Genomic DNA, 12,385 nt, shown 5'->3' with positions numbered 1-12,385 from the left:
CGCGCTTTCCCACTCATGGCAGGCTCAATGCGGCTTACATGGGGCAATGGAAGGTTAAGTGACTTGCCCAGAGTCACAAGGAGCTGCCTGTGCCTGAAGTGGGAATCGAACTCAGTTCCTCAGTTCCCCAGGACCAATGTCCACCACCCTAACCACTAGGCCACTCCTCTTGGTTTCCCTTCTTTCTTAAACTATCTTTTCTTCCCCTCATTCTTGGGGACTTTCACATTCATGCTTTAACCTCATCAAACTATCAACTATGCTCCACTACCCCTACTCACCAACACAGCCACTGCCTTGATCTTGTCTATTTCGCCAACTGCTCGCTCTCAAACGTTTCCACCTTAGTTTTCAGATGATGGTCAGATAGGGGAAGAATTATCACATTCAACAACCCTCTCCCACAGTCCTGTCCAAACGTCACCAATACATTTAGGAACCTTCAGGATATTGACTCTTACATTCTGTCTACCACTATCTCATCTCACTTTTCATTCACTGCATTATCTGATTCTGTCAGAGACAAACTCTTTCTACAGCATAATATTCTCCTTTGCTTTGGGCACCCTCACTCCTCCCATTCCCCATCCTGTAAGATGTATCAAACCTCAGACCGACCTACAGAATCCACTACCTATATTCCTACACCCTCTCAGCAGAGTACCTTTAGCTAAAATCAGGCTCCAATGCTGATTTCATACATTTTAAATTCTTAATGACCTCCTTCCAGTCTGCTTTTGCACTTGCCAAACAAGAATATCCATTTGACAAACTCTTGCCACCAACCCTCACCATCTCTTTGAGGAGGGGAGTTCAGTGTGACAAAGTACCTTCTCTTCCCCTCCCCCTTCTGCCCATACTATGGGGCCCTAACATCAAATCCTCTTTTGTGAAATACGCACTCCTCCTCAAATCACAGGTAAGGAAACTTGAATACAGCTAGACTGAATACTTATGTTGATCCACCAAATCCAAGCAACCTTCAAGAGCTGCTTCTATCATTTGCAACAACTACACTACCTCTCTCCTTACATTGAGGAGGCAAGTCTTATCACAGTTATGAATGCCATGATAACATCAAGACTGGAATACTGTAATGCACTCTACACTGATCTGACTACAAACAGTTTGTACCAGCTCCAATTGATTCAAAATGTTGCAGCAAGACTGACAGAAGGTTGTAAGTGTTGTGACCACATCACATCATTTTTGTAAAACCTTCACAGGGCTAAATGTAAAACTATGTCTCATCTTCAACGCTCTTAAAGGAAAGGGCCCAGAGAATTTACAGGATTTCCCTCTACACACCTCCAAGATCACTAAGGCCCTCCCAAGGACACACCTAACAATATCCTCTCCAAGGGACATTATGGAATGTGACAGAAGTAACCCCCATACCCTGGAATGCACTCCCTGAAAGGCTTTGCTTAAACAAGACTCTCTACTTCAGGAAGTAGGTGAAATTATATCTCTTTACTCAGACCTTTAAAGGAAGAAGTAACTAACTTGCTAGTCACATACAGGCAGTAACACTGGCTATACATACTGTAGCAGGACATGCTTTATCCACTTTTACCCTAGATGAGATAAAGTCAGAAGGATACTTGAGTACTATGTGCAACTTTCTTTAAATTAGAATAACAGGAGTTGGAAAATAAGGGGACTATCTTATCTACATGTTCCATTTTTGCTTACACTCTATGCTGTTTATTAAAATGTTTTATTGCATATTGTGTTGACATTGTAATGTAGCATACTATATCGTAAAAGGTATTTTTGCTGTACACCACCTTGAGTGAATTTCTTCAAATAGGTGGTAGATAATTCCTAATAAATAAATACTATGGTTGAGTTTTTTCCTAGAGTTTTCCAGCAGATTACTCCATCTCACCTTCCATCACTTCATTCTCACATTCTTTCTTCAACCCCCTACTATCGTTCCTTCCTTTGTTAAAGCTGCAGAGGAAGAAACTGCACATCTCTCCTGCTCCAAACTCACTATCTGTCCCTCTGATCCCATTCCCAAACTATCTGTTCCACTGATCCCATTCCCACCCATCTACATCTCCCAGTTATTATATCCTCAGCCTATCACTTTCCACTGTAACTGTTTCTTTTTTAATTATTTATAAGTTTTAACAAGTTTTTACAAGAGCACTTGCAATGCAAAAATGGAAGAAATTATACATCTTTTCCCATTACAAATTCAAAATATAAGGTAACGAAAAGGCGAAGAGGAGCAGCTCTGATTCCAAGATGGCCGCACGCTAACGCGACTAGCTGCTGCATTATTGATCACTGCTTACCGCATTGATGCCAAAGCGGCGGGGAAAGACGTCTGCTCGAGTTCCCCAGACCTCTCCCCAGATTCCTGGGCCGATAGAATGGTTCCTTATGCAGTGGGGGGATGGTGTTGAAGCCGGGACCATTGCGAGGCAGGACGCTGGCGGGAATGAGGAATTATCAGCGTCTTTCACATCTGAAACATCCTTGAGCCCCGAGCAGAGGATTCCACCCCCCCGCAGCCGATGGCGGTGAGTTCCCCACTTCCTGGTTCGGTAGCGTCCGCCCAAAGAGGTGAGGTAGCGACGGCGAAGGGGACTCAGATACAATCTTTAGTAGTGGGAGAAGGGAGGTTATTACCTCCCGTAGTGACTCATCAGCCAACAGAATCGACAGGGGATTTACAAGCAGTTGGGGAGAGGACAGCTGATGTAGAATTGGTATTTCCTGCTGAACTTACTATCAAGCCTAAGGAGGTGACACTGGATTCATTGTGGGATCTTATGTCTCAATTGGGACAAATGTTTCTAACTGCTACAACTAAGCATTCTGTATTAATAAATGAGTTGGATCAAAAGTTTGAAAAACAAAAAATTGAGGTTGAAAAAATGACTTCTAGAGTGGATACAATTGAACAATCTGTAAAGAAATTGGAGAATATTCAGTTCTCCCTTATAAAAGGTGTATCCAGTCTAAGACTTAAATCTGAAAACTTTGAAAATTATACCAGAAATCAAAATTTACGTTTTATTAATTTTCCCTATATAGCTTTGATAAAACCTGAAGATATGCTGAAGAGATACTTAATGGAGAACTTATGTATACCTGAGAACAATTTACCACCATTTTCAAAGGTCTTTTATCTTCCTCAAAAAATTCCAGAAACAAATGTATGACAGACTTTGGATATCTCAGCCTTTCTTGAGACTTCAGATACTCAGCAGGCCACACCAGCAACTTTGGTCGCGACTGTGGCCTTAATTCCTGATAAGCAATGGCTTTTTCAGATGTTTTTTAAGCATCGAGAGAAACCATTCCTTGGTTTGAAGATTTCCTTGTTTACAGACTTCTCAAGAGAGACACAAAAGAAAAGGAAACAATTTCTCATAATGAAATCGGCTGTTGTTCAAGCAGGGGGATCCTTTTTTCTGAGGTACCCCTGCAAGTGTATTGTTAGACTTGATAATGTTAAATATTCCTTTACCGATCCACCTCAGCTATCCAAACTAATTGCTTCTAAGTCAACAGCTGGACCAACATAATATATTTCACCAGAATCTTTCGCGAATAGCAATTTTCCTTTGATTTTTTGCCTTAAATAGATTCCTCTAGTTTAAGTTTTGGAATCCTTATGAGGACTTGAGTGAATTTCCTATTTTGATGACAGAATCATGATTTTTTTTTCCTTTTTCTTTTAAGATGTACATATATCACTTTCTTTCAAGACTGTATGCTTGAAAAAGTATTGTAAAATTATAAATAAAAAATTAAAAAAAATATATAAGGTAACTATATTATCTCGTCCATTTCCAGTCCACAACATGGGGGGGGGGGGGGGGGGGGAGACAAGGTAAAATTCCAAGAAACCTCCCCCGATTCTACCCTCTCAAGTTGTCTCAGTATCCTCTGCTGGAATTTTGATTTTGATTTGATTTTATTTTTATCACCTTCTCCTGAAGGGCTGATTCTATAGTTCTGATTGTGCTACTGTCTTTTCTTTTCCTCTGTCCTGATGATGTGGTGACAGGAAGTATTCCTTGTCACAATATAGTAGTATTTCTCCTTTAAACTTGAATTTTATGATGGGCAACAATTCTTTCAATAGCATAAAAAGAAAATATCCTATAACCATAAATACACATGTCAAAGTCTTCAAGATGATTTTGTTATTCACTTTGAAGTGTGTATATATATATATATATGAAAAAATTTGGAAGACAGATTTTTCTGAAAACAAAAATATAATCTACAGATGTGATCATTTCAACTAGTTACGATTTTCAGTTCTCATTTCACAAAACAAACTACAGTCAAAATCAAGCCATGTTTGAATAAACCCACAGACTACTAAATACCTTTTTTTTATTTCATTATCCTTCCTGCACCTGTTTCCTTTCTTCTTTAAATACTTCAAAAATTAAAATAGATCAGTTTTTTTATTTCACTGATTTTCTTGCACTAGTTTTCTTTAAATACTTCAAAAAGGAAAATAAATAAATAGATTAGCAACCACTAAGCCCTCCTGACCCAGGTGACACACCAATAGCAAGTATACTGCCTGGTTAAGCATGCATTAGTCGTAATAGATGAGGATTTGGAAGGAAAGAGGAGCGAAAGAAGCACATCTAGAAACCTAGCACTGCTTGCTGAGTGCCTGGAATGTCATAGCATTGCATCATGTGTATCACTACATAGGACCCCTGGCTTAGGAGTGAGCTTCATTCCTGTCATGGTATGCACAAAACTAATCCTCTTGGAGAAATTGCCCCCCATTCCCCCACCCATGAGATAAAACATAGTAAAAGCCGGGCTTATAAATTTGTTAAGCACAAAACTAAATGCTATACTTAACTCTTTCTATCAAGTGTGGAAACTTGATTTACAGGGCAAAGATCTTTTCAAGTTGGTGGACCGTTGTGTCCTCAAACAAGTTAGCCATTAGAGACTATTGGTCTTTCATTAATGTATATAAATCAATCTGGCCTCAGTATACTTTTGATTTTAAATTTTAAGAATATTCTCTATTTCTTTCAAAAGTGAGAGGTGGGGAAAAAAAAGATTGTTGACATAGAATTCATTTTATATAGATAGTGCCCAGGTTTGTGAAATGGAAATGGTACTGTTTGATACCTGTGTTACAACAAGGTTCAGCTGCCAAAGAAAAAAAAAAACATTTACTGATTTCCAGGGTCCACTGTGATCCCATTGACTCCTTTCTCTGAGGAAATCTTGAGACTGTATGCCACTCACACACAAACAAATTGCATACTGCATGTTTTATTTTTAAAACAGAATTATTTGTGTGTTGTATGCTGTGTACTTTCTGGCCCTCTCTTTGTTTGCTGTCTGACTGATGAAGAACACCTGTCACTACACCTCTGTACTTTGTAAATCTCTGAAAGTAACATCATTTTGCAGCTGTCTTTTACTCAACATACAGAGAAGATTAAAATCAGAGCGATTTCAAATGAGTTAAGCAATGTATATGTAGCCACATCTGTGATGAAGTACTGTATTGGGGATCTGAATGGCAATACTCCTTCCCTTACTTTGAAAAGATCATGCCAAACATTTCTGTTGAGTTATCTAAACGTGCACGTTATTTACTTTTTATAATATATAAAATATTCTCACATAAAACATTTAGGGCCCTGTTTACTAAGCCATGTTATAGGAGCGTTAGTGTCTTTAATGCACATTAACCATGTACACGCCTACAATAACCCTATAGGAGCCCACACGGTTAGCACCTTCGTAAACAGGGCCCTTAGAATTTAAAAAGTGGTTTTCTTTTTCTAAAGCTTCCTCAAGTCATCATGATAACATGTTGAATATTGAGTAGTGCAGCACATGCCATCTATCTGTGCTAAAGATCTTTCCACGCAAATTAGAATTTATTATTTTATTTCATTTATTACTTACCTCATATAGTAAACAGCCCAATGACCAAATATCAGATTTAAAGTTGTAGCCATTTTCATGTATTCTTTCTGGGGACATGTAATATGGTGTTCCCACTGAAACAAAAAATATATTTTTTCCACTTAATGTTAACATTTTTAATGCACACAGTAGTCAGCTAATGTGATCAAAGCAAAAGCCTTAAAAATATGCTTGTCAGAATACAGTACCATTTGCTTCTCTCATGAAAAAGTAAAGCTTAGGAAGATGCTGAAATTAACTAACAGCCCCTTATCTCATTCATAAGAAACATTAAAGAACCTGAAAGGATTATGAGCAAATACAGTGGTGGAAATAAGTATTTGATCCCTTGCTGATTTTGTAAGTTTGCCCACTGACAAAGACATGAGCAGCCCATAATTGAAGGGTAGGTTATTGGTAACAGTGAGAGATAGCACATCACAAATTAAATCCGGAAAATCACATTGTGGAAAGTATATGAATTTATTTGCATTCTGCAGAGGGAAATAAGTATTTGATCCCCCACCAACCAGTAAGAGATCTGGCCCCTACAGACCAGGTAGATGCTCCAAATCAACTCGTTACCTGCATGACAGACAGCTGTCGGCAATGGTCACCTGTATGAAAGACACCTGTCCACAGACTCAGTGAATCAGTCAGACTCTAACCTCTACAAAATGGCCAAGAGCAAGGAGCTGTCTAAGGATGTCAGGGACAAGATCATACACCTGCACAAGGCTGGAATGGGCTACAAAACCATCAGTAAGACGCTGGGCGAGAAGGAGACAACTGTTGGTGCCATAGTAAGAAAATGGAAGAAGTACAAAATGACTGTCAATCGACAAAGATCTGGGGCTCCACGCAAAATCTCACCTCGTGGGGTATCCTTGATCATGAGGAAGGTTAGAAATCAGCCTACAACTACAAGGGGGGAACTTGTCAATGATCTCAAGGCAGCTGGGACCACTGTCACCACGAAAACCATTGGTAACACATTACGACATAACGGATTGCAATCCTGCAGTGCCCGCAAGGTCCCCCTGCTCCGGAAGGCACATGTGACGGCCCGTCTGAAGTTTGCCAGTGAACACCTGGATGATGCCGAGAGTGATTGGGAGAAGGTGCTGTGGTCAGATGAGACAAAAATTGAGCTCTTTGGCATGAACTCAACTCGCCGTGTTTGGAGGAAGAGAAATGCTGCCTATGACCCAAAGAACACCGTCCCCACTGTCAAGCATGGAGGTGGAAATGTTATGTTTTGGGGGTGTTTCTCTGCTAAGGGCACAGGACTACTTCACCGCATCAATGGGAGAATGGATGGGGCCATGTACCGTACAATTCTGAGTGACAACCTCCTTCCCTCCGCCAGGGCCTTAAAAATGGGTCGTGGCTGGGTCTTCCAGCACGACAATGACCCAAAACATACAGCCAAGGCAACAAAGGAGTGGCTCAGGAAGAAGCACATTAGGGTCATGGAGTGGCCTAGCCAGTCACCAGACCTTAATCCCATTGAAAACTTATGGAGGGAGCTGAAGCTGCGAGTTGCCAAGTGACAGCCCAGAACTCTTAATGATTTAGAGATGATCTGCAAAGAGGAGTGGACCAAAATTCCTCCTGACATGTGTGCAAACCTCATCATCAACTACAGAAGACGTCTGACCGCTGTGCTTGCCAACAAGGGTTTTGCCACCAAGTATTAGGTCTTGTTTGCCAGAGGGATTAAATACTTATTTCCCTCTGCAGAATGCAAATAAATTCATATACTTTCCACAATGTGATTTTCCGGATTTAATTTGTGATGTGCTATCTCTCACTGTTACCAATAACCTACCCTTCAATTATGGGCTGCTCATGTCTTTGTCAGTGGGCAAACTTACAAAATCAGCAAGGGATCAAATACTTATTTCCACCACTGTATACAATTGGTTTTTCTCTAAGGGGTCCTTTTGCCAAGCTATGGTAAAAAAAAAAAGGCCCTACAGTAGTGGAAGGGGTCATTTTTGCTGCACACCAGGACCCTTATTACCGCAGCGGGTAAAAAGCCCCTAAATAAGACATGGCCATGCAGTAAGATTATTCTTACTGAGTGGCCATGTGGAGGTAAGCACTTACTACCACCCAGAGAGGTGGCGGTAAGGGCTCCTGCGTAACCAGGCCGCACGCGGGGCTGCCTGATAACCGGCGGGTTAGTTCCATACTAGAAATTATGGAATTATTTCCGTAGCACCTGAAATGGCAAATGCTTGAGGCAGAACTACCGCCAGTGGCTACATTGGGCCAGTGGTAGTTCTGGATTGCTGCGCGGCAACCCTTCAGTAAAAGGGCCCCTAATAGAACAAAGTGCAGAGAGCGGGCCAGGATTTATTAATTTTTTTTTCAGAAAACTTGATATACCATCCAACACATATAAAAGATTATAAGCAGTAATCGCTTTAGTAGACTGGGATTCAGATATCAAGAATTTTTACTACTGAAATCTGACTCATCTAGAAGCATAAAAAAAAGTTTTCACTTGATACTATAAGCAAGGGCTGTGTGAATTGGTGTGGCCACACAGGGAGCAAATATGGGGGGGTGGGGTGCAAAAATCGCTCCTAGCCTACCACCTCCTCTCATCAGCAGTAGCAAAGTGGGCAGGGCAGGGAGCGCTAGTGGGCGAGTCACACAGAGCACAACATGGCCCTTGCTTGATGTCCACTGCATTCTGGAAGTGTTTCACACAAGAGATGAATGAACCTCCTCTGATCTGATGTCAGACATTTGCAGCTCTAAACCTGAATGCAAATATATTCTATTTATTTATTTTGAAAATCTGGTTATATTTAGACTTACATTAGTATTCAGTAACTCACATTCTATCTTACAAATCTGTAAAGATTTTGCACATGTGGCACTTCAAATACTTGTATTTGAACAGGCTCAAAAAGAGGGACAGCAAAGATCTGTGTGATGCTATAAATCACCAAGATTTATCTGTTTAAACCACACCTAGTTTGGAATTTATCTGATCCTGCTCACAGCATGTCCTGGTGCAAAGGGTCATCAACTCCCTAGTTCAAATCAATCTCAAATTTCACCTAACCCTGTTCAGCAAGCTCTATAACACTCCAAAATTCCAACTCTCCTGAAGGTTCTCCAATGCAATGAACAAGTGTCTAATGGACTCTACCTTAAAGTAAGAGAGCATGGGATGACAATTTCATTCACATCTAAGGGTACTTTATCATACAAAGTTGTACGCTTCATATTTGCAGCATATTATCTTTTTATCTGAACAAAAATCAAAAAATGTATAAATGTTTTTTTTCTTGAGATGATGCTTTAACCCCTTCGAAAAATGGAGATGGCCTTTTGTTGCCATTGCCTATAAACTGGCGTTTCACTTAGGATCCAGGGCTGTAGATTCGGTACACTAAACCTCCGACTCCTACTGATATTATGCTTTAAAGGCTCTGTTTACTAAGGCGCACTAGCGTTTTTAGTGCACGCTAATGCTAGAGACACCTATATATTCCTATGAATGTCTAGTGTTAGCGCGCAATAATTTAGTGCACTCTAAAAACATTAGCGCGCTTACAGCACAGCTTAGTAAACAGGGCCCTAAATGTTTTATTTTGGAATTACAGTACTGGTAAATATAGCATTTACCAGGACAAAAATATTTATAAGCATAAAATGATAGATTTACTATATATTATAATGTAATTTTTTTATTTTGAAGCTGGAGTCAGAGTCGGTGCATTTTTACTGACGCCACCCATAATTGCTTCCAACTCAGACTCCCATTCCACAGCCCTGTTAGGATCTGTACAGAAACCAGATCTTTATTTGGTGCTAAAATTTATTTCAAACAAGTACAGAAATATTAGGTGGGGGTAGCAAAGAAAGGGGGTATCAATAGAATACGTTCTCAGGTTTACTTGCATGCAAATCTATTCAATTTTGATTTGAAGGGTTTTCAAGAAAACTCCTGTTACTTTGGCTTTTCAGGTTATGAAATCCATCATCCTAGGGAAGGCAATTTCTAGAAGCCATTATGTAAATAAATTTCTATTCCCCTGGGTCAGGTGGCTGAAAATTTCTTATCCCTTACCTGGGTCAAGGTGTACCTTTTTCCCAGTAAGGGATGGGCAATCTTCAGATACTCAATTTACCTGGGTAAATACTGTTGGGATTAGTGACTTCTGAAACTTATTTGGAGTGGAGGAGTAGGCTAATGGTTAGTGTACCGGGTTACAGACATGGGGAACTGGGTTCAATTCCCACTGCTGCCTGATGGTTGGCAGTAGGTTCAGATCCTGGGGAACCAGGTTGAATTCCCTCTGCAGCGCTGGAACAACTACCTAGACTGTGAGCCCACTAGGGACTAACCCAGTACCTGTAAAATGAAACTAAATGAACGAATGAATGAATGAAATGAAACTTGCCCATCTCTTTTACTACATTAGAGGCATACTTCTACCTTTCCAAAAGCAGATCTTGTGGGAAAAATAGGTATTCCAAAGTTTGGTTTTCCTTCTAGTTTAGAAAACTCTCAGGGGTGCAGAGGGAGCAGTATTTCTTCCACCCCTAGCCCTAAAGTACATTGGGAACTCGACAAGCTGGATGCCAGGGATTAGAGAGTTATCAGTCCATTATTTGTTACAGCCTCAGGCTGCCTTCCTTACATGAAATATTTCCCACCAAGCAGACTGTGTCCATTTCTATTTAAATTCCTAAACAGTTTACAGGTCATCATTTCCTATCCCAAGCCTGGAGGCATGCTTCACCTTGTGGGTTGCTGAATAACCACAATGACTATCCATACAATAAGACAAGTTTGCATGCATTAGAGACCTAAGCCACTCTTACACATATTTATTATAGATATCTTGAAAACCAAATTGGTGGGAGGTGCCGTTCTAGATATTTGGCACAAACAGCACATCCGAAAAAGGTCTAGAATATATTTAAAGTAATTATTTTGATACTAAAGAATCTGACATACAGATGAGGTCCTGGACCATTCACACCATATTTTACTACTTCAGACACAGCCTTCCTGGAATTAACAATGTATCTCCATGTTCTGAAGTCTCACCCTCTCTGTTATGCATGTATCAATAACTTGATTCTTTCAGTTACGATTTCAAAAACATGGCATTCTGTCTCCTGACCTGAACCAGAGATGATTTTAAAAACAAAAATCAAAAACAACAATGACCTATTAAAAAGAAGATGATATATTTCTATTCCTCTGTTCTCTCAAAACAGCAGAATATAAACTGACACAAGATTTTCAAGAACTATTGCAAGCATTACCGCACAGAAATACCCTCATCACTAATTCAAACCAGAAGAGAGTTTTAACTAATTTTACTTGAACTGAAACTGATTAAAGGAGGGAAAGAAATATGATTTCTGCATTGAATTCCCCAGGATCTAAGAATGCATTTTCCCTGGCTTTGGAAAGTATACCACACAGTGTTTCAAAACAGTGTAAATCTTTGTTGCTTGGAACCAACCAAACAGAAGGGACCTAGGTCAGTGGTTCTCAAACCTGGTCCTGGAGGTACCCCAGTCATTCAGGTTTTCAGAATATCCACAATGAATATTCATGAGTGATTTGCATACCAAGGAGGCAGTGCATGTAAATCTCTCTCATGAATATTCATTGTGGATATCCTGAAAACCTGACTGGCTAGGGTTGCTCCCTCCAAGACCAGGTTTTGGAACCACTTGCCCTAGGCATTTCATAGGCCTCAAGCAGTAAGGCTGCCATTTTTCCAGCTGTGCAACACTGTATCATGCAGCAGAAATGGCCAATACAATCCCAATGAAAATGGTAATTTAAATCTGATGCATGGTGGAGTCAAAATACAAAACTATAGCACTTCCCATACAAGAAAATTGGTTCACAGCAACTCTCTATGCTGAAAACTTAACAAGCACTTGTACATAAGTATTACCATACTGGGAAAGACCAAAGGTCCATCAAGCCCAGCATCCTGTTTCCAACAGTGGCTAATCCAGGTCACAAATACTTGGCAAGATCCCAAAAAAGTACAAAACATTTTATACTGCTTATCCCAGAAATAGTGGATTTTCTCCAAGTCCATTTAATAATGGTCTATGGACTTTTCTTTTAGGAAGCCATCCAAACCTTTTTAAAACTCCGCTAAGCTTAACCGCCTTTACCACATTCTCTGGCAACGAATTCCTGAGTTTAATTACACGTTGAGTGAAGAAAATGTTTCTCTGATTCATTTTAAATTTACTACATTGTAGCTTCATCGCATGCACCCTAGTCCTAGTATTTTTGGAAAGCGTAAACAGACGCTTCACATCTACCCATTCAACTCCATTCATTATTTTATAGACCTCTATCATATCTCCCCTCAGCCGCCTTTTCTCCAAGCTGAAGAGCCCTAACTGCTTTAGCCTTTCCTCATAGGGACGTCGTCCCATCCCCTTTATCATT

At 40.1% G+C, this 12,385-nt stretch overlaps 1 protein-coding gene across 1 annotated transcript in view; it reads right to left on the bottom strand.

Moving 5' to 3' along the window:
* NEK6 (NIMA related kinase 6) overlaps positions 1 to 12,385 on the bottom strand; it is a 314,703-nt gene that overhangs the window by 22,378 nt on the left and 279,940 nt on the right. The window contains exon 8 of the mRNA XM_030207370.1: positions 5,926 to 6,020. Within this exon, the coding sequence (XP_030063230.1) occupies positions 5,926 to 6,020 (95 nt within the window). The remainder of the gene's footprint in view (positions 1 to 5,925; positions 6,021 to 12,385) is intronic.

Source organism: Microcaecilia unicolor, chromosome 6, assembly GCF_901765095.1.
Source record: "Microcaecilia unicolor chromosome 6, aMicUni1.1, whole genome shotgun sequence".
Taxonomy (NCBI): Eukaryota; Metazoa; Chordata; class Amphibia; order Gymnophiona; family Siphonopidae; genus Microcaecilia; species Microcaecilia unicolor.
Note: the sequence above shows the minus strand (reverse complement) of the source record. Positions and strands in the feature narration are given on the sequence as shown.